This window comes from Rattus rattus, chromosome 4 (genome assembly GCF_011064425.1).
Source record: "Rattus rattus isolate New Zealand chromosome 4, Rrattus_CSIRO_v1, whole genome shotgun sequence".
Classification (NCBI taxonomy): Eukaryota; Metazoa; Chordata; class Mammalia; order Rodentia; family Muridae; genus Rattus; species Rattus rattus.
This window is the reverse complement of record NC_046157.1, coordinates 56,508,762-56,532,407: the sequence shown is the minus strand read 5'-3', so window position 1 is coordinate 56,532,407 and position 23,646 is coordinate 56,508,762. Positions and strand designations below refer to the sequence as shown.

Here is a 23,646-nt window from a genome sequence, read left to right as displayed (position 1 = left end):
TTCATGATAAGAATCAAACTCCATTGAGTCTCTTCTCAGAGCAAGAAAAGAATATTCGGGCAGTCCTGGTTGAAATGCACACTCCTTGATGTCAAAAGTGATTCAGTTTACCATTGACACCACTATAGCTCATAACTGCAGTATCCTTTGGGGTCTTTGGTAGCAAGGGGGAGACATGAAGGGCCAGCAATCCTACTTCTCAATGTCTCTGTAAGGCAGCAATGTTGAGCCCATTAATGGACATGCCCAACTAGGATTTTTCATCCACCCATTTGCTGGGATTTAAGACCAATGCTAAAAATGTGCCATGCTAAAAATGTCCTTATCAAAAATGGAAGCAGGGGTTGGGGATTTAGCTCAGTGGTAGAGTGCTTGCCTAGCAAGCGCAAGGCCCTGGGTTCGGTCCTCAGCTCCAAAAAAAAAAAAAAAGAAAGAAAGAAAGAAAAGAAAGAAAGAAAGAAAGAAAGAAAGAAAGAAAGAAAGAAAGAAATGGAAGCAAACTCCATATTCTAAAGAGCTATATAGAAGGAGGTCAAGGCTGATGAGTTAACTGCCAAAATAAACAGTAAGCAAGACAACCACCATCAAAATCAACAGAGCAGGTTTTAGGCTTCAGGGGGAGACTGAGAAGGTGAAATGTAGAGTCTAAGTTCATGGTTCTCTTAACTGTGTGGGCATCAGAACCACCCAGAAGACGTATTAAACCACAGATCACTGCCCCTGACAACATTCTGATTAGTAAGTCTGGAGAGGGGTTTGTGAATTTTTATTTCTAGCATAATCTCATCTACTAATGCTGTTGATCTCAGGATCAAACTTAGATCCTGGGCCAGGTATTAAGCATACTTGCCTTTGAGCATAAAGAAGCAACTTGCAGGTATTGTCAGCACCAGAGAGTTAGAAGTAAGCTATTAAATGAAGATGCAAGATGGGATCCAAATCCAGAACTCAAGGTCCATAGTATATCTGAACGAACACAGGACCCCAACTAGGAATAGCTGACTATGATGGAGATAAGCAGAAAGAACTTTAATCAGAACAGTTCATTGCTAAGACCTTCTTAGCAGGTAAGTAGGTAAGAGGTAAGAGGTAGTAAGTCTTGGTCTAAGAAAGGAAGCAAAATTCCATATCTGAATAACCATCAAAGGTGGAGAGCTCCTGACTGGCAATTCTTCAAGATTCTCAGGCAGGAATAAAAGGACAGTGGCCAACCCTACTGATTTTCCCAAGACTTTCTTAATGGTGGCAGGCACTGAAAATTAAAAGCCTGGGAAATTCAGTTCTAGGCCAACTATTCACCCCAAACATGGTCTCAGGAGACTGGAACTTGGTCCTGCGGCTCCACCATAAGAGAAGGACAGCCTGGGTAGAAAGAGGATTCAGTCAGAGAGAGAAGAGCCATTACAACATATGGCCTTAGAGAAAAAGGAAAGGGGTGCCCAAAAATACGGTCTGTAGTGCTGAAGAGCATTTGCTTTAAATGGGCAAAACATGTTAAACAACTCCCCAGGCTTGCAGTTTTTCTAAACTCCCCAAAGTGGAAAAGTTCAAACCGAGCAAGCCAGACACCCCGTAGATGGAAGTGTCCCTCGCTGCCTTTTGACAATCATCATCACACACACTTAAGATCTCGTTAAGTGTAGCCTCAGCAGGCCCTGTCACACACAGTCCAGCCAGGAGGGAAATAACATTTGTAAATATTAGCAGAATACCCTGTGGTCGTCTGGTGTCTCTGTAAAAAATAATAATAAGCTATATAGACTGGACACATAGTTCATAATGATTAAAACGTGAGTGTTTAAACGTAAGGAGTCTTCTCTTGGAATTTGGATCCTGCTAAGATGTTTAGTGCCATAAACTAGCTACATGCCAGAAGCATTTTAAGTTTCTTCCATAGACAAATATGAGTTACTGCCTACCAGAATGGAGTGCGTGCCAGTCATTATTGATAATGGCACATCCTACCAATTAAGGTAGCCATTCAAGGCGTCCTTTCCTAAAGCTATGTATATCGTATTGAAGTCTTCTGTTTGAGGACTCAGGTTTAAGTATCTATACATTGGTGAACACTGATATTCAGTAAATGGGTATATAATTCAATTTTGGGAGGCAGGAAAGAATACAACATGATGTAATGACTGTGTCAACCACAGATCCCTGGAGATTAAAAGTTAGAAAACAGAACAGTGTCACCTTTCAAATGGTGGTTGGCCACTGATCTCTCAGTGCCAAGAATGGTTACACTCATGTTCCAAGCTGCCTATATTCAATGTCACTTTCCCTATCTGGGAAGAAGGCACGAAACTGAAGACACACTGCTCAGTTCAGACTCTTTTGTTAGTGTAATGTGTATACTAAAGTCTTTTACTCTTAGAACATCTTGTTTACAAGTGAGCAGACTTAATTTAGTAACAAACTGCTTAAAAGAACTTATTATGTACTGTTTTGTTTTTTTAAGGACTATATGTTTATACAGGACTCTTGTACTTTAAAACAACCATTTCCTATGGGTAAGGCTTTGGGGTTCCAGATTTTCTTCATAAATCAGCATAAGGGTGCAGACACTGAGCATGTTTCTCCGGAGTCATTGCCTTATTATCAGGGCTAGACTTCAGTATCCTTCCCTGGCAGAGACTCAAGATCTCACATTGTAGGACAAACACTCTGGAGTCTTACAAAGAAGCACAGTCTTGCTTCAGGATACGGTGACTGTGATGTGATCACAAGACAGGGCTGACAGAGGAAATGACAATCAGGGTTTGTCTTGTGTGTGCCCCTGTTACCTGGGCTCTTTCTTTCTTTCTTTTTTTTTTTTTTTTTTTTTTTTTTTTTTTGGGCTTCTGCAGCTTTTATTTTTGCATGTAAACCACTGGGGAGTCTTGATGGTGTGGGCACCCCAGAGATTACGCTGGAGTTCGGAGGGCTCCAGACACTAGCTGGAAAGTCAGGTGACAGAAACAATGATTCAGACCGATCACATGATTACAAAGCTGGGGGCTCCAGCAGGGCTCCGGGTGGTCGGGGTGGACGTCTAAGGAAGCAGTGACATGGGAGGGGCAAGCACTGGGCCAGCCTTGAGCTGCCTGGATGACATCGGAGACAGAGGATCTGGTAGCTCCAGGGATCTCAGGTCCATGCCTTACTTGGCCAGGGGGTTCCTGAAGGACCTGCCGGCAAACTTGGCTTTGCTGCCCAGCTCCTCCTCGATTCTAAGGATCTGATTGTACTTGGCCAGGCGCTCAGATCGGCAGGGGGCACCAGTCTTGATCTGCCCAGTGCAGAGCCCCACCACCAGGTCGGCAATGAAAGTGTCCTCAGTCTCCCCAGATCGATGGGACACCATGACACCCCAGCCATTGGACTGGGCCAGCTTACACGCCTGCAGAGACTCGGTCACAGAGCCAATCTGGTTCACTTTGAGCAGGAGGCAGTTGCAGGACTTCTCGCCTGCAGCTTTGGCGATCCGCTTAGGGTTGGTCACTGTGAGGTCATCCCCCACGACCTGGATGCCTGCAGTAGCTGTGAACTTCTGCCAAGCATCACCTGGGCTCTTTCTTTCCTGTCCTCTCTGTTCTGTGTCTGACTCGCCAAGTATATCAGTTACCACTGATGTAAATAATTCGTAATGAAAGGAAAATTAATGGAGTGCATTCTTGGACACAAATTTTATGACAGTAATAAAATAAATGAATCACTAAGACGAGGACAGACTATTACAAAGAATTTATATTGTGATATAAATTGGGGGGACTGTTCTGAAATTAATATATTGAAGGAATTACAACTCTCCTAAAACATCGTGTTCCCATAGAAACCATTAACTTACCCAGTCTCGTGATATGCATAACAATACTAACACTCTGAATTCTTAGCTTTTCTCACTTGTCCATTATTAAAAGATGCAACATGTAAGTATTGAACTGCCTATAAGAGGCCATACATATAATAATTATGCATTTGTTGAGCCACAGAATTAGGAAGTAGCTATGAATTGAGAGGCTGATCTTAATGAATTCCCATTAAGGTTCTGCTCCTATTTTCTGAGTGACAATTACGTGTGAGGTATTGAACTAAAAACATGTTTTACTCATGAAGGTACTTGTCATGCAGTAGGTAATGTACTGGCTACTTTGATATGTTTTCTCATCTGATCTTCATGACAACTTCATCAGTATACATTTAGATTTGACATACAGGAAATGGAGACCCAGGAAACTCAAGTAACTCATCCAAAGTTATATAATCAACCATGCCATTTTAGCTGTAGTCCCCTGGCTATATCTAACTTGTGGCATGTTCTGTCTTAAGTTCATGAGCTTAACTTAGCCCATGTCACACAGCCAAAGTCCACATCGTTTCAAGATGGGGAGTACTGTGGCCAAAGGCAACCAGTAATGCCTTGATAGCAGCAACCTAAACAGACGGGTGTCACCTTACCCAGCTGGAGTACTTGCATATTTTCAATATATTTCAAAACAACTCTTAGAATCTATGACTGCTCTATTTACATTGCTGTCACTATAATAAAAGTCCATGATCAAACAACAACTTACAGAAGAAAGCCTTTATTTGGTTTACAATTCCATATTACATCATTTCAAGGAATCCAAGGCAGGAACTCAAGCAATTAGTCACACCACATTCAGTCAAGAGCAGAGAGAGCATAAATACATGGATGCTTGTTCCCTGCCTAGGGAATGTTGTCGCCATAAGCTGGATCTTCCTGCATTAATTAACAATCAAGACAATCCTGCACAGACTTGCCCAGAGAGCAACCTGATCTATATAAGCCCTCATTAAGACTCCTAAGTGACTCTAGGTTGTAACCAGTTGATAGTTAAAACCAGCCAGTTAAAAGACCATGAGTGATTTACCAAGTACAGCCCAGAGCTTTAACTAGGAAGGAAATAAATTATTTCACAGATAAACTAGTATAAATCAAATTGCTCCTTCCTTGGATCTGCCATTTTGAAAGATTTCACTTAATAAGTTGGTTTTTTTTTCTCTCTACTTAATGTGTCTGGGTGTTTTAGTTGCATGTATGTCTGTGTACCACATACATACCTGGTGCCAAAGATGCCCAGTTAAGGGTGGGTTTTAGGTTTCCTAAGACTGAAATTACAGACAGTTGTGACCTATCATGTGGGAAAGGAACCCAGGTCTTGTAGACAAGCATCCAGTGCTATTAACCCAGGAGCCATCTTCACAGCCAACTTGGTAAGGTTTTTAACTTAATTTTATTTACTTTATGGGAAGTAGTCACTACATCTATGTGTAAATAACAACACATGTTCTGTAGCTAGATGTTTCAGTGTTCAGACATTGGCTCAACTGCTTCCAACAACAGAAATGTAAGTACCTTATCCCACTAAGTGTTCTAGCTTCATTTCTGTGACTGTGAAAAAAATACTCTGACGAGAAGCAACTTTGAGGAGAAGAGTGTTATTCCAGTCTATTGCTGTGGAGAAGTGAAAACAGAAACTTGAGTCAGATTTCCAGGTCACGCTTACAGTCAAAGGCAGAAAGAAATGAATATGTTTGTTGATTTGACCGCTAGTGATCAGTTTGACTTCAGAATGCCTTGCATAGGGAATTGTGCCACCCACTGTGGGCTGGGTCCTCTCCCATAAATTAACTTATTTAAGACGATTCCCTACAGACATGCCCACATGTTCCTACACACATACTAAAATACTGTGTACCATCCCACCTTAAGACTCTCATCCCAGGTAGTTCTAGATTGTGCAAAGCTGACTGTCATAATGGGCTTCATATTCTTTACCCATAATATAGACAGAAAGTGCTTAGGGGGAAAAATGGTGACATTCTAAATGTCAAATAAATATTTTATTTTTCAAAAAAGATGCAACTATATGAACGAATATTAATCCATAAGTCTCCTCAAATTTCCTTGTTGTCCTCCTAAGGTATGGCCTTTAGCATCTATGTATTAGACATCCCATGTATGCATAGATATGTACACACTTGTCACTTCATACACATATTAAGTATGAATGAGTGTTTCTCTTTCCACAAATACAAGCACACTTCACAATGTTCCCAGTTTAAATTTGTTTAGATAGTTCTATATTAACATGTATAGATCTGTCAAAGTTCTCTATAAATAATTCATACTATTCTGTCCTTTAGATATATCATTAATTATTTAACTACTGCACAAAAGAGCTATGCTTGTCCCAGAGACATGCTTGGAGGGTTGGAGCTGGCATTGCTTGTTCATTGTTTGCTTGATAGCTCCATTCTCTTCTATCTAAAATGTAAGACACTGGTGCTATTTACATGGATTCTAAATAATTCCCTTGGATAACTTTTCTTGAGCCATCATAAATTAGGAGTATGAGTCTCCTCTCATTAATCATTTTACTGCAAAATACAGAACAATTCAGACTAGCTCTTCTGCTATAGACAAGTGGCTGCACATATTGAGCTAACTTGGCATCGTCTCATAACAGTTTCTAGCTCATGCTTTGACACACAGATGTGAGGATGGAGCTCTGCCATTTTTTTTTCATTATATTTGAAGATCACTATGATTGTTAATCTCAGTTGTCAACTTGATGAGCTCTAGGACCACCTCAGAGATGAAACTCCATGTATGCCTGTGGAAGATGATTTTTATTAGGTGAATTGAGGTAGAAAAGGCCACCCATTCTGAATGGCAACATTCTATAGGCTGAGAAACTTAGACTGGATTTTAAAAAGGAAATAAGCTGAGCAGAAGCCTTTGTTCCTTACTTCTTGAATGTAGGCAGCATGCGACCAGTCCTCTCGTGTTCCTGTTGCCATAACCTCACTACCACAATGGACTGACTGTACCCTGTAACTGTAAGCCAAAATAAATCCTTTCTCCATTAAGTTGCTTTTGCTGGGTTATTTTGTCGCAACAAGAAGAAAGAGTGACAAAGTGAATCACTGAATTTCTATTACGTTTCATCTGCATAATGAGCACGTCAACAATATCTTGCTGCACAGGAAAGAGTTAACTCCACAGGTCTGAGCTACTCAAATCTAGCACATCCCCAAGTTGGGCTTGTTTTCATGGCCCATGGCTAGTTTGTGAACCATGAACTGTTAGAATGTCCTGAGAACTAAGGGTGTTTTGTACACCGAGACCCTTGAGCCAAACTATACTGGTTTGTCTGGACAGTTTGGCAAACAATGTGATTAATGGTAAACCCTGCTTGCCTGCTAGGAGTCTAGAGCTGTGGTGGCTGTGGTCAGTCTATGTGAAAGACCTTCAGGGGACAAACATGGACTTGTAGGCTCAGGTGAGCTTCCTGCAAACAATACTATGTGTGTGTGTATTGTGTGTGTGCGTTGTCTCAGCTCATTTGGGGACTAAGTACACAGTATATGATTTCATGGAAAGAAGGCTTCAACACTGGAGTTTTGTGTCATTTAGACAGGTGCCTTTTCTTTCCATGATTTTGTGTTCTCCTGAACATGGATTTTATATTCTCCTTTTACTATCCTGATCTAAATCTGAATTGTTTCTGGGTCACGTAAGCCTTTGTAGGGGATCGCTGAGTCTCATGGTGGCCTGACACCCCATTTCAAAGGGTGGCTGAAGAGCAAATGACAATGTTGAGGAAAACAACTGTTTGATGACACTCCCTAAAACAAGCAAAGACTTTGGTCAGGACCTTGGTGCTGGATAGAGGAAGCGTGGTTACAGGGTTTGGCATAGCAGGAGACTAGGCTCACTCTGAACATCAAATGAACAAGTGTAAATTAATGACCGAGATACAGAATGGTAATGCATAATGGGATCAGGGTGAGGAAGAGTCTGTCTGAACTGCCCTAACAGGATCCTGATTGAAGACAAACTAGGTTGATTGGCATCACTGGTGGGATGGTGGAGGATGAGGACCAAAGTCAGCTATGAAGGGAGGGTGATTAGACATAAAAGAGTTTTAATATAAGAGTTTTGTTAAATCAACTTTGTAATATTGTTGGCTAAAACTGGATTTTATAAATGCTAGGTGGACCTAGAAATTTCAGAAGCCTTACTGATTTTTGACCAAGCTAAGAATTTCTGTTGGGGTGCAAGGCAGTCAACACAATCCGTGAGCCAAGAGTTATTAATATCACAGTTGGCATTAACCTGCATGGCTTTGGTACTGACCTGACTGGGGTGATGGGAAATGAAGGAAGGGCAGGCACACATACAGAGAAGCTGGGGTTGGCTGGGCTGTACACTTTGATGAAGATGGTCCAGCAAGCTGGAAACTCAGCATGCTTATTATACATAGCTGAACAAAATGGTGGGCTATCCAATCTAGATAAGATGTCTCTGTAGGGAAGCAATCTCAGGCAATCAAAGGAGGAAACTGTGTTTGATACTTTCTGCACATATTGTCAATATCCTTACTAAGGGGAAGGTCTTGGCATTCCTATGAGCCTGACCTAGAGAAGATCTAATTATTCCCATGAGTCTGAAGCTTTGGGGACCTTGCCATGGCTATGCCCCACATCGTAAATGCTCATTTATACAACAGTACACTCACTCCCCATAATAATTGTATATGACTTATAAACATTAAATAATTTTATGTAGTATATAGGTTATTTACATTATCAGTAAGTGGTTGAGACAATTCTTTCTTATTCTTCCTTAAACATTAATTTATCTCTCTTATCCTTTTGTAGATTTAGCTACACTTCCACTGAACGCATGAACTAAAATCATATCTTTGGTAAAGTCTCCTATTGTGATTACAGATCCTCTCCCTCTCTCCCCCCCCCACCTCTGTGTGTGTGTGTGTGTGTGTGTGTGTGTGTGCGCGCGTGCGCGCGCACGTGTATGTATATTTTAGTCTTTTCTTTGTGTGTGTATGTGTGTGCATGTGTATGTTTTAGTGTCTCTCTCTCTCTCTCTCTCTCTCTCTCTCTCTCACTACTGTTTGTGTCATAGATTTTGAGCCTATGATCATAGACAGCAATGGGAGTGTTGAAATAACTGAATATTCACCATTAATCAACATGAGAGTGTGTGCCTCCTGTCTCGCCTTCCTGGTGCCTTAAGAGATATAACATGATAGCATCTGAAAAGTATTTGCCATGATCTATCCGCTCACCAGAATGTTCCCATTCTAGATGTCTTGATTGGGCAAGACCAGTGCTGTGATAGTCTCTTGCCATTTTGCAGATGACTGACTTCAAAGAGTCATATGACCCAGTCGTTATGAATGATGAGACACAGGTAAAATGTCCCCATAGACAACAGGGAAGGTTCCCCCTCTGATTTTATGCAGAGTTCCTTTTCTTGCTGCTGTGACAAAATCCTCCATAGAAGCAACTCAACGTAGGAAGGGTTTAGGAACGAGTAAGATGGCTTGGGGTTATCTCTTCCAGGATACCTGAGCTTGGTTCTCAGCACTCAGGTTTGGTGGCTCACTATCTCCCATAACTCTGGCTCCTGGGGGATTTAATGCCTCTGGCCTGAATTCCTGAATGCATGAACTCATTTGCATGTCCATATGCAGACAAACACACATGCACCTAATTTAAAAGTAAATAAAATGTTTAAAGGAAGGATTTATTCTGGCTCGTAGCTTGAGGGTATAGTACATCATGTTGGGAAAGACAAGACGGTAGGTGTGTGAACCACTGATCATATAACACTTCCTCCAGCAACTTGTATCTCTTAAACCTCCCCAAACAGAGCCAACAACCATGGGCCAGGTGTGCAAACACCTGAGCCCGGGGCGACATTTCTCATTCAAACTACCACAAAAACCTATAGTTATCGACCCCTTTTGCCACCTTGAGGGGGAGACTATGAATAAAGGACCCTCACCAAACCCAACAATCCCAGGAACATGATCTCAAACTTTCAGTTCCCAAAAGTGGGAACTAAATCCCTGTCATGTATGCCTCCCACGCATAATTGATGTTTCCTTGAACAGCAACCTTGGCTAAGATACCTACTAAAGCCACATAAAGAAAAGACTTGTGGTTAAGAACACCAACATACAGAGTGTGCTTTGAGTCCAGAAGACTTATGCAACGTAAAGCAACACTTCACAGTAACGAGCCAATTCACCGTGAAACCAAATTATACTAAATTTGGCCATCTATTATCATAGGTTCAAAATCTATGACACAATGATAATATGAGAGAGAGAAAGAAACAGGGTGTGGGGGGGAGTGGGGGAGTGGAATCCACAATCATAAGGGGAAACCTTACCAAACCTCTTTCTGTATCTAGTGAAATAAATAGGAAAGGAGAACAAGCAGTAGGGGCAGAAAGGCTTAAACATGATCATGGTCTTCGAAAGACCAAGACCAGCCATTTCGTGGATACCACGGTACCGAGAGCATCTGTGGGAGCAGAGTCAGAGGGAAGAAAGTGGGCCTGTCCAAGCGTTAGAATTTGAGCTTCTACCTTTTGAATCCAGGATCTTGAAATGCATCATTATTCCTGTCTCTTGGACTGTAAGGTTTATGTAGGTAATCTTGGAAACAATAGGAACAAGACTGAATTAGAACGGACTTTTGGCTATTATGGACCACTCCAAAGTATGTGGGTGGCTAGAAACCCTCCTGGTTTTGCTTTCATCGAATCTGAGGATCCCCGAGATGCTGCTGATGCTGTCTGAGAGCTAGCTGGAAGAACACCTTGTGGCTGCCTTGTAAGAGTGGAACTGTCCAATGGTGAAAAGAGAAGTCGGAATCATGGCCACTCCCTCTTGAGGTCGTCCTCGAGATGATTACTGCTGGAGGAGTCTTCCACCTTGGCACAGATCCCCAAGAAGAAGAAGCTTTTCTCAAAGTCAGAGCAGGTCACATTCTAGATATAGGAGAAGAGAAAGATCTCTGTCACAAGCCGTCTCGATCCTTCTGTATGTCTCGTAGCTGATCTAGGTCAAATGCAAGGAAATAGAAGACCAGTTTGCAAAAGTGGTGTAGAGGAAATAACTTCATTTGACAGGAGTATGTACAGGAAATTAAAGTTTTGCTTGAGATGTCATAAGCTTGGTGCATTTTTAAAATGTTTTAGCTGTTTGAATTTGTTTTGTCTCTTGGAACAGTGACACACAAAACAATGTCATTCTCTATGGTTTCAAATGGATCATATGAGGTGTGTGATATCAAGAACTGTTACTTTATAATGTTCCCTTAAGCAAGATTGACTATTCTTTGAATTTTACTTTTTCATAAACTGAATAAACCTAGATCCTGCCCAGTTTTACGTGTGATGTACGGATAATATAAAGCGACTGGCAGGGATTGACTAAGGCTGTAGTTCCTCTAGTAGCTGAGACATGTGTGGGTGGTACTGTAGGTGAAATGGTAAGCAGTCTTTAAATGCTGCTGTGAACACAAGCCAACAGATAAAGGGAAGGGACCCCACCCTGAAGGTTTTCAAAGCGGTTCCTTCCTGGTTCCTGTATGCATAACGTCTTTATTTGGAAATGTAAAACTAAGATACCAGTGTCCTATCACTTTAAGGGTACATTGTAGAGCTGATCTTTTCAGTTACTGTGCAAAATTTTGTTTTCATGCTATCATTTGTAATGTTTAAGAGAATCCTTGGGACTAAAGTTTTGGTTACAAAAAGAAAAAGAAAAAAAAATACCAAAACCAAAGCAAACCAAAGGGTACCCTATGTCCATGTTGATCCATAATTATTCCAGGAAATAGGATTTAACATAGTGGTGGGGAAAGACTACAAAATAACTGAGGTATCCTAAGTTATTTGTCTGTAAGAGGAGTAATATGGACACTGAAAAGTGTAAGAATTAAATAAATGAAAATAAATTCGACAATCTCAGCAATAAATTAAGAGCACTTCCAGTTTAACAATATGACGCATTAATGAGTTTTCTAGCACTATCACAAATACACAGGATAACCGACTTATACAGAAGGGTGTTTTGTATTGGCTTGTGGTTTTACTGGCCCACGGTCATGGTCAATTGATCCTTGTTTTTGGTTCTATCTCAAGACAGCATAACATAACTGAAGGGTGAGCATAACAAGACTTTTCACCTCATGAGAGGAGAGAAAACAACAAAAAACAAACAAACAAAAAAACCCAGCAGAGACAGACAGACCACACTCCCCTCCAGCAACCAGACCTAGGCAAACCTAAATGCCTTCATGGGTTTCCAGATATTAAAAGTTACAACTTCCAACATCCCTGGAGACCACCTTCCAACACAGGCCTTCAGGAAACATTTAATATGCAAACTATAGCAAATATAGTTTTCAAGTGTAAGGGTCCATGATTCACTGAAGAATGACACCCCGGATTCGAATAGTACGTAAACACAAAGAGTGTTTTATTCTGCAGAAGTCCAGCATGCTGGGGTCTCCCATTACCAGAATAGAAAGACAACCAAGTGAGCTTGCAAGTCTGATTTAAAGCACATTAGGGGATTCTGGGGTAGGTGACCTCTATGCTAATCGATTGGGTCCAGTTCTACAGACATTCCATTACTGAGGTGTGGGGGCGGGGCTGGAAACTTGCTGGCGAGATCTGGAAACTGTTTCTGAGGAAGTCTGGAAGCTGCTGCTAACCCATTGTCCTTGCTTCTGAGACCTGAACTTGCCTGGAAATACCCAGTTCTTGGAAACAGAGTCTCCTTAACTGCTGATTTGAAGCCTATCATGGAATCAGCCTAGCCTTCTTACAAGCGCAAAGAAGGAAATGTATCCAATTAAAAGCAGAAAGTGGGGCTGGAAAGATGACTCAACTATTATGTACACTGACCACTTTTCCAGTGAACTCAGGTTTAATTCCTAACACCCTCCAGGAATTTGTGCCTCCTGAACCACCCCCAAATAGGGCCACTAATTGGGGACAAACTGTTCAAATACCTGAGCCTAGGGAGGCTTTTCTTATTTAAACCATGAGGACCTTTGTGGGTGGCTAACAGGCAGCTGTCAACACAGGGGACTCCACCCCTTCTTTGATTCCTCACAGTCACACAGAAGAAGCGCAGATATACATGCAGGAAAAACACATAAAATTATAAAACAATTAGTAGGAAACTAAACGAGAATAAGAAACTCCCCCTCTTATAAATAAAACAAAATAATGCCCAGATGGCTTCCCTTGCCATTTTTGCTAAACTTTGAAGAAATGACTTCTTTCTCCCCATTTCCATCCCTGGAACTGTATGCAATTTCAACAACCTGCTCTGTCATTCTAAGCCTTGGTTTCTTCTCCTGAGTGTGCAGTTGTTAATGTAAATGAGAGGCTCACCTAGGTGCAAAGGATTTAGTAGACAGTATCCGTAGTTTTCCATGTCTATTCCTTTTTAACTGTATGCTATTGTTGCTTCAACTACTAGTGCTCATGTATCTTTATAAAATCTTGAGTCTTATATCCTAACTAATGTGGGGACAAGAATAAGTCTATCAGTATTTTTAAACTGACATATGCAAACACGTAAAATTAAGTCTTAGAAGCATGGAAAAGGGTTTTTTCTGGAAAACAAAATCCATCAAAAGAAGCTTGAATTGGAACAAATGGTGCTAGTCTCATTGGAGGACTGGATGCAGAAAATTCGAATAGATCCATATCTACCGCCCTGCACAAAACTCAAGTCCAAGCCAATCAAAGACCTCAACATAAAACCAGATACATTAAATTAATAGAACAGAAAGTGGGGAATAACCTTGAACTCCTTAGTACAGGAGACAACTTCCTGAACAGAACACCAATGTCTCAGGTTCTAAGACCAACAATTGATAAATGAGACTTCATGAAACTGAAAAGCTTCTGTAAGACAAAGGACACTGTCAGTAAGACAAAAGAGCAGCCTACAGATTGGAAAATGATTATCAGCAACCCTACATCTGACACAGGGTTAATAGCCAAAATTTATAAACTCAAGAAATTTGACACCAATAACTCGGATAACCCAATCAAAAACTGGAGTACAGAGTTACAGAGAATTCTCAACAGAGGAATCTTAAAAGTCTGAGAAGCATTTAAAGAAATGCTCAATATTCTCAGTCATCAGGGAAATGCAAATCAAAGTGACCCTGAGATTCCGCCTTACACCTATCAGAATGGCTAAGATCAAAGACTCAGGTGGCAGCAGATGCTTTCGAGGATGAGGAGAAAGCGGAACACTCCTCCATCAATGGTAGAATCACAAACTGGTACAACCACTCTGGAAATAAATCTGGCAGATTCTCAGAAAACTGGAAATAGTTCTACCTGAATACCCAGCTATACCATCCTGGGCATATACTCAAAAGATGCTCCACTATACCACAAGGATAACAGCTCTGCTGTGTTTGTAGCAGCTTTATTCATAATAGCCAGAAACTTGAAACAACCAAGATGTCCCTCAACTGAAGAATGGATACAGAAAGTGTGGTTCATATACACAATGGAAAAGTAATCAGCTATTAAAAACAACGACATCATGAATTTTGCACACAAATGATTGAACTACAAAATAGCATCCTGCGTGAAGTAATCTTGACCAAGAGGACATGTATGGTCTGTACTCACTTATAAGTGGATATTAGCCATACAATACGGATACCCATGCTACACACCAAAGACGCAAAGAAGATAAGAAGAAGGAAGGCCAAGCAAGGATACTTGAATCTCACTTAGAAGGGGGAATAAAATAGTCATAGTAGGCAAATGGAGGGAGGGATCTGGGTGGGAGAGGGGATGGAGAGGGGAATGGGGAAGTTTCAGGATCAGGTGTGTGATGGGACAAGAAAGATGGCCAGATGGCCCTGAGAATGAATGGAAATCTGCAACTAACAAATGTGGAAAGGTGGGGAACATCTTGAGGACATGACAGAGATCTGTAATTGGGGAGGCACCCAAGAATTAATGGGGGTGGCTATAGATGTGACTCATGGCATTGGGAATACAGAACCTGAAAAGGCTACCTCCTGTAGTCAGTCAGGAACCCCAGTGGAGTTATAGGGACACCAACCCTCCCACAAAACTTTTGGCCCAAAACTTATCCTGTCTACAGAAAATGCAGGGACAGGGGATGGAATAGAGACTGAGGAAAGCAGGACTAATAACCAATAATAACCAATAACCAGTCCAACTTGAGAGCCATCCCATGGGCAAGCACCAGTCCCTGACACTATCAATGAGACTCTGTTATGCTTGCAGATAGGAGCTTAGTATGGCTGTCCTCTGAGAGGTTTCACCCAGCAGCTGACTCAGAAGGATTCAGAGACCCACACCCAAACAGTGGATGGAGCTTGGGGACTCTTATGGAAGAGTTGGGGGCAGGATTGCGGGCCCCAAAGGAGATTGGAATTCCACAGGAAGACCAACAGAGTCAACTAACCTGGACTCTTGGGGATCTCAGAGCTTGAACTACCAACCAAAGAACATACATGGGCTGGACCTAGGCCCCCTGAATATATGTAGCAGATGTGAAGCTTGGTCTTCATGTAGATCCCAAACAACTCGAGCTGGGGGTGGGGCGAATATGTTCTTCTACCTGTGCTGTTTGACCTAAATGGGAAAGGATGTGCCTAACCTCACAGAGACTTGATGTGCCAGGGTGGTGGCATAGCTAGCAGGGACCACCACCCCCTCAAAGGAGAAGAGGGAAAAGGACTGTGGGAGGAGGGGCAGTGAGCGAAATGTAAAGGAAATAAAGAAAAAGAAGAGGAATTTAGAAGTAGAAGAGGCAGCAGCCGTTTGAATTGGAACTAGGAATGTGTCTCAGTTGATACAGTGCTTGCCCTGGCATTCACAAAGCATATTCCCAGAACTTCATAAAACCAAGCATGATGGGTACTGCCTGTAGTCTTGCCCTAGGGAGGTAGAGGTAAGAAGACCAGGAATGCGAAGTCATCCTCCGATGTACAGTGAGTTTGAGTACATCCTGCCATACATGAAACTCTGCCTCAAATAATAAGTATAGTAACACAACAGCTCTATGTTATAATTGGTTATAAGTAAAATGAGTAATTTTATATGGTAGGGTGTTGGGCCCTACCTTGGGGTATTTCCCTTCCCCCTCGCTGAGCCTTCTAGCCTGCTATAACAAGAAGTTGTTTACATCCTTGGCAGCTGCTCTTGGCCCCTGATTTGGGGCTGGGACGTTCCATGGCACCCTTACCCCCACCAAGCCTTCCAGCTTGTTGTTGTTAAGAAGTTGTTTATGCCCCTGATTGGGCCTGGGACTTTCCACCACACAGACTTTTCCTGTTTTCCTGGTTGGGGATTTTCACCTGCCTTGTTGTTTTTCCATGACTTTTGCCTTGAGTATGTAAAGAGATCTTAGTAAAGCCTTGGTGGCATTCTCTGAAAACGGGTGACCCCTGTACATGTTTTCTTTCAATCCCACAGACCTACTCCCGATATTCACACACTGGCAGTGCAGGTGTCATCATTGGCCTTGCCTAAGACAGGAAATTCTGAGACTGGCAGAATTTTCCAGAAACGGGAAAGAGGCCCGATAACCCAAGTGTCCTAAGACAGGCGCTGCTTAAAAATAATATAGGGGGACTTGCTTAATACAAAAATAAAATAGAGGGACTTGTCAGAGCCTCCTGGGTCCCCTGCAGTGTTTCACCTCCTTGTCAGACCCTTCTGGGTCCCTTGCAGGGTTTGACCCCTGCTGAGCCCTGCTGAAGCATGTGGAAGCCTTTTGTCCTAACAAAGGAACATCCCGGCCTGGACACACCTGGGTGACGGTCAATTCATTCCTGCCTCTTGTTTTTTCCCAGCCTTTTGTTTTTGGGACTTAGGCTGGTCTTCCTGGGTTTCTCCCCAGTAAATTTGGGGCACATATTCGGTCTTTTGTTACCGAAGCCTTAAGCCAGGGTTCCCACTGTGCTTCCCAGAATTTTCCACCTGGTCGACTTGAGGTATATATTTGGTAAATAAAACTACAGAAGGCATTCTTTCTTAACACGAATAACCCGTGTGTGTGTGTGTGTGTGTGTGTGTGTGTGTGTGTGTGTGTGTGTGTTTTAATTCCGCAGGCTTGCGCCCAGTTCTCAGTGCCATGTCCATGTGGGCATCGACAGTAGGGGCAGAGTGCATTAACTACAAAAGATGACAAATATGAGCAGAAGTTGAAGTCTTACCCAGTTAGAATACACTGAAAAGAATCACGAGCTGGCAAGAGCTCTCTCCTGTCAGTGACTCACTGGAACAGGGTCCCTAACTAGTTGCCCAGCCTAACCTCCTACATCCTTGCCATTCTGTAGAGAAAACCCCAGTGGGAAGTTTAGCTGTGTATATAGTCAGTGCTTAAGAAATATTTCTTCATCTGATTTCTCAGTTCCAGAGTTCTAATCATTTTATCAGTTAAGTCATTGGTGGCTTGTCTTTCTTAATCAGATTCCAAATCTTTTCCAAATGGACTTGCTTGTGAACATAGACCCTGAGACTATGGAACGATTGTTTAACAGAGTGAAGTTCAGCCCAGGAAGAAATCATTCTCTACAAAGACATAGGGCCCTTTTCTGCCACTAGAAACATACCAGCAATAGAAATGCCTGATCTCATTGCAACATGTTTGGAAAAAAAATAAAAGACCAGTAGTGTCGAAATATAAAAAAGGTCCAGTTCTATATCTTCCAGTCAGTGTTTTACTTCAAAAAGCAAATAGCACAGATTAGTCAATCGTTCACAGTGGAGAGGAGCATGACTTGGTCCAGAGTTATTTAGTTCTCTTGCTTTGTTGTTTCAGTTAATCATTTGACTCCTTGTGGCCATCCTTCCCCTGGGGAAATATTCTGAATTCGATCTGATGTTTTAAAAGCTATTTCACCGAGCAAAATACTTTTGGTATTTGTGAATTTTACAAAGTGTTTTTAACCTCTGAGGACAAAAACAAATGAATAGGTTAGAGGAAATTAAAATGAACCCGAGTGTGTGTTTTGAAAGCCCTCAAGTACAGGAAGAATGTAGGTGGAATAAAACTACTGTCAAACTCGAGCAAGAACCTAGAGAAATCTCTAAAGATGTCAAAAGTGATTTCATATGAATGACTGTGTGCTTGTGTTTCTCTAGGGTTCTTTCAAGGAGGAGGGAGAGTTGTAGAAAGCATTTAAAAGAAATATTACCAGGGCTGGAGAGATGACTCAGAGGTCATAAATTCAATTCCCAGCAACCACATGATGGCTCACAACCATCTGTAATGGGATCTGATGCCCTCTTCTGTTGTGTCTGAAGACAGAGACAGTGTACTCATATACATTATATATATGGATATAATATATATGGAAGTGGCATATATTTATACATATATAATATATATAATATATAATATATATAATATATAATGTATAATATATAATATATAATATATATATATATATGAAACATTACCAAAATTCAGTGTTCAGCAAGAACACTTCAGTACAGCAAGGCTTCCTGGGCTGTCAACAAGCCCACCATCCAATAGTAAAGTAATTCATGTCAATCAAAGAGAAAGTGACTATGTTAGGTGCTGAGCTTGTGCAGAAGCATGAGCAAGGTAGCATTACCATGACATCTTATCCCAACCCTCCAGAGGATGGGGCAGAAAAGTCTTGAAGCCAAGGCCAACCTCAGCTATAGACCTTGGGCTCCACAATGTGACCCTATGGGAAGAGAGACAGGTCAAGGAAAAGGAGAGGTGGAGAAAGGGGTAGTGGCAGAGGGAGAAAGGGGCAAAGAGAAGCCTATGTGGTGCCATGTCCCTGTAATGCTGGAACATGGTGGGTAGAGGTAGAATCCATAGTTCAAGATCCTCTTTAGCTATAGACCAAGTTCATGAACAGCCTAGAAAACATGAGACCATGTCTCCAGAAAAGAATAAAATAAAGAGAAGGGGGAGGGAGAAAGAGGAAAGGAAGAGGAAGGAGGGACAGGAGGGTGGGAGAAGGGGGTAAATCTGAACCAGACAGCATTCTTGCCTACATGAGCTACTTCAGGGGATGAAACCAGGTGAAAGATGAAAAACCTGGCCAAAATGCTTGGACTGTAAGAAATTTCAAGTCATAGGAAGGTGAGCTCTACTCTAACTCAAAGCCTTCCTATCCCTGAGAGTAGCCTTAGTCCTACCTCTAATTCAGAATCCATAAAGTGCTCTAGTCCACAGTTACATACACCTCCAGTGACATAGTTACAAAGTTCTCTATATATTCTAGAAATATGTAAGCAGTATTCTTATCCTAAAGAAGGCAACCTGGCAATTAGAGACAAATGAACACGCCTAAGATGACAGGTTTCAGAGCTAGAGGACTCTGGGATAAATCCAGGGTCGCATCACTGGACCACTTTAATGCCCAGTTTCCCTATAGGTAAATGGAGACTACTAGTAGTCTACCTTATGATATTGTAGGGATCAAGTGAGACAAACGATTGTGCTTAGGACAGTAAGGGCACATATGAGGATGTGACCATCCTTGCCTATGTGCACATTAGTAACTTTTCTCCATGAGATGGCAAAACACCTGACAGAATCAGCACATGGAGGGAAGGGTTTACTTCACCTCATGGTTTGAGCATAGTCTGTCATGGATGGAGCGGTATAAAGGTGAGACAGGCTTTAGCAAAAGGAGCTTCTGGCAGCCAGTGCTGTCACATCCCCAGGCAGGAAGCAGAAAAAGATGAACTCTAGTGCTTGACTGGCTTCCTCCTTTCTTTGTCTTTTGTTGTTATTGTTGTTGTTGCTGCTGTTGTTGTTCTTGTTTTCCTTTTATTCAGTGTAGTACCCCCACCCCATTACATGCAACCCACATTCAGGGTGTGTCTTCCCTCGTCTCTTAATCCGTGGTGAAACTTCCTCACAGATACACCCAGAGGTGTGTCTCCTAGGAGAACCTAGATCCACCCAGTCAGGTTGACCATAAATGTTAACTGCCACAGCAAATGAGTTCATTGAGACATTCCACAGAGAGTTCCTGAATTCCTGCTCTCTGCCAGAGACAGCACTCTGGGACTAGACCCCAATAACGAACAAGGCAGGAAACAACACCCACGTATTTGTACAAATATTACATGGCAATTAAATTTTTATTTGAAATTTTTTTTACTTTTCCCCCTCCCTACCCTCTCCCTCCAGACTTCTCCCATTCCCCACTCCCCTCAGAAAAGAGCAGGCTTCCCAGGGACATCAACCAAAGACATCAAGGCTGGACAAGACAAACCAATAGGAGGGAAAGGGTCCCATAAGTGGATAAAAACCAGAATTTTAGACTTCATGGAGCCTCCCTTCTCAACCAGAACCTAAACTCCATTAATGGAAAGTGCATTAAATATCATTTATATGTCCATGGTAGTTTGTACAAAAGATACCCTAGGAATTTGTGAGGCAACTACAATAGGTAGATGAAGAAAGGTTTGCTTGGAAAATCTTGTACTCCTAGGCAAAGAAAACAACAATTAATGTGAAAAAGGCCTATTGTATGCTGCTACGAAATCTTCTGGGACCTATTCATTTAACACTTCTTAACAAAGTCAGCTCCTTAGTAGTTTAAAATAGAATAGATTGCATAGAGTTTCCACTCAAACGCACCACACATTGCTTGTGTGGCACAGGAATGTGAGGCAAGGAGTTCATTTCTGGATTGTGGTGTTCAGCCAGGTGAGCCCAGACCACCTTGTGTTCTGGGCCTTTCTGTCTAGAGTATCTGCCAGTTGGAAGCCTTGATTCTGGTTCCTCAGCCTTAGAGGCCCGGGAAGTAACCACTGGCCAGAATGGCTGCAGGAGGCCAGCGGGCTCTATGCCTCCTAGCTGAGTCTCCATTCTCTAAGACTTGAGTTACAGCTGGAATACAAGTTCTACCAGAACACCCAGCAATGCAGGATGGGTTCACTTTCCAAAATACAACGATGTTAAAAAACAGAAGAGAAAAAAAAAGCCTTCCCATTGGTTTTCAGTCTAATTATAAAGATGTATTTAATTTATTAGAAACAAGTGGAAACTATGACTTCAAATAGTTGAGGTACCTTCTTTAATAACAAGTTTTAAGAACCGTGGAGAAATTTGGAGGGAGCTTGCAGGAAACCTGGATTCTCACTTCAACCTTGATTAAGTAGCGTTTTGAACTTCAACGAAGAAACTAAGTTCTTTGGGTGCCGATTTATGTATCTTGTCAGAAGCCATCTAGAAAAGTCTAAGACATGCATGTGGGTTTTCTGGAGATGGCCCACCATTTAGCATGGCCTTCGATGGGTGAGCTCTGAGATGCAAGGTCACCAAAGCCTTTATTCCAGGATTGCTTCTTCCTGATGATATGCCCTTCCTGTCATTATTACATAGCCTCATGATTCCTGGGCACTAGTGACCCACTTCATGACTACTTCTGACTGACTTATGGGTAAAGACCCTTGCTATCCCACCTAGAGACTGCTTATTGGGTTATGACACAGTAAGATCAACAAATCCAAGCCTATCAGGACAGAATGCTGGTAGCCAGTGAAAGACAGAGAAGACAATTGGCTTCACAGAGCTTTCGATGTAGTATACTTTCTAAATGTGACACTAATAGAACTCTCATAAAGATTTAAGACAGGTCTTGGATTCCAAACCTTTTTCATTTCTTGTTACATTTTCTACAGACTGTTCACCTAGGAATCCAGCTCTTGAATTGCTGACAAGTGACCTCCCAAAGCAATGTGAGTATGTTGATATATTATTTGATATAATTATTGTAATAAGTGACCTTCTATACAACCAAATGATCAGAGCAAAGCCCTGAATAGTTTACTTAGACTCTATACTATGACTCCTCTTTGTCAAACAATGCTTACAGTGGTGGGGATTGGGCAATCTGGCTTGCTGATTTTGAGGTCGGACTTACAGGTGCCACATGACACTGCCTATTGGTTTTTTGGCTTGTCCAGTGGGTACAACTGCAGCCATTAGGATTCATTGAGATTTGTCAAGAAAAGACAGATAGTGCCATGTCTCTGTGTGAGAAATACCACAAGCAAAAGCAATTTGGAATGGAAAGAAAGGGAATTTCCATTTACAATTCTCAGGTTATACCACTGAGGGAAGTCAAGATAGGAACTCAAGGCAGGAACTGAAGTAGAAGCCATGGAAGAATGCTGCTTATAGGCTTGCTGTTCCTAACTTGCTTGGTTTCTTCTCTTATACACCTTAGGACCACCTGTCCAGGGGTGGTAGCTCCTCCAAAAGGCTGGGCCCTCCATATCAATCATTAATCAAGAGAATGCCCCTATAAGTTTACCTACAGACTGATCTTATGGATTCGTTTTCTCACTTGAGGGTCCCTCCTTTCACATGAGTGTAGCTAGGATCAGAAACAAGCCATCACATATTACAACTTACCTCACAGAATAGACTATGGTCCGCATTTGACAGTGGAGAATCTTAAGTATTTGATTTTAACGCATTCATAATTTTATTTTTAACTAATTCATTTATTTACTTTACATCTTCATCACAGCTTCCCCTCCCTCTTCTCCTCCTAGTCCTCCCCTCTCACCTCCCCTTCATCCCCCTCTTATTCCTTTCTCCTCTGAAAAGGGGAGACCTCCCGTGGATATCAACCCGCCTTGACCCACCAAGTTGCTGTAGGACTAGATGTTGCATCTTCTCCTACTGAGACTAGACAAGGCAGCCCAGTTAGGGGAAAGGGATCCAAAGGCAGGCGACAGAGTCAGAGACAAGCCCTGCTCCTGCTGGTAGGAGTCCCTCATGAAGACCAAGCTATATATCTTTTACATATGTGCAGTGGGCCTAGGTCCATCCATGCATGCTCTAAGGTTGGCAGTTCAGTCTCTGTGGACCCCTATGGGCCCAGGCAGTCATAGTTTTATATCCCCAAGAAGTTTGATTTTTTTTTTTAACATCATACAATGATAGAAATGCGTGGCATTGATTATCAGTACAGGCAATAAAAATTCTCACATGCAGCCAGGAGGCCTCTCTTCACAGAGATTTTTTTGCTCACCCAATGAAGCCTGCCTAGGCAAAGTTGAGCCAAGGGTTTCTAACCTTTGCTTTACTCGAGGTGCTCAGTCCTGATTATTTTGTTTCCATGGATTATAATGAGTTCCGTGTGCCTCAGAAAAGAGCAAAGCACTCGAGATTTCCTAGACTGGCTCTCGGTATTCCCACTCCAGGTCAGGTGGTCAGTTGCCTTCAGAGATCTTTGTTCCCATATTTACATGCAACGTTAGTGTTTTCCTCCATAGGCCCATTAACCGCCCTTGGTGCGGGTTAACCAATGACCCCAAAAGAGGTCTCCAGTTGCTCTATAAGAGTGATGAGCAATTCACACCCTGCACCTCAGCCAACAAAAACCTTGCGCCTTTTTACAAGCAGCTGAAGTCCCGGAAGGCCATGTGGCTCATGGCATGATATGCGTAGAAGAACAATAAAAACTTTTATAGCTCTAGGAAAGCCAGCAAGCCCCAGAAGTGCTCGAGGCAGGTAAACCCGGTGTGTCCTTAGGTAGCCTCATGCCTTAGCAACTTCAGGTGACCAGAGGTGCAATGCCTGCTTGGCAAACTTTAAGACAGTCCTGGTTGGAGACAAGCACATTCAGGTTTTCTGAGAAACCAGGACAGTCGTTGTTGTCTTGAAGCGTGAAAGCAAAATGAGTTATGGATGGCATGGTTTTTCAGTCTTGAAAAGCCAAAAATGAGCATCCCACTGACGATTTGTTAAGAAATAGACATGTTCATAGACGTCTAATCAAGAT

At 42.1% G+C, this 23,646-nt stretch overlaps 1 protein-coding gene and 1 pseudogene across 1 annotated transcript; one reads left to right on the top strand and one right to left on the bottom strand.

The window, feature by feature from the left end:
• Window positions 1-2,817: 2,817 nt before the first annotated feature.
• Window positions 2,818-10,316, bottom strand: LOC116898360 (alpha-enolase-like). The gene is made up of 2 exons (XM_032899676.1): window positions 10,211-10,316; window positions 2,818-3,606 (listed from the first exon to the last, which is right to left on the bottom strand). Exons 1-2 carry the CDS (start codon window positions 10,314-10,316, stop codon window positions 3,140-3,142), a joined length of 573 nt encoding a protein of 190 aa, XP_032755567.1. The 3' UTR covers window positions 2,818-3,139.
• Window positions 10,317-10,430: 114 nt separating this feature from the next.
• LOC116897993 lies at window positions 10,431-10,906 on the top strand (annotated as a pseudogene).
• The last annotated feature ends 12,740 nt before the right edge of the window (window positions 10,907-23,646 follow it).

Bases quoted from the DNA above. Each gene is read 5' to 3' on its own strand.
- LOC116898360 (XM_032899676.1), bottom strand. From the start codon at position 10,316: ATGGCTGGTCTTGGTCTTTCGAAGACCATGATCATGTTTAAGCCTTTC. The intron at 3,607-10,210 runs GTAAGGTTTCCC...TATTTACATCAG, and splicing joins TAGATACAGAAAGAGGTTTG to TGGTAACTGATATACTTGGC.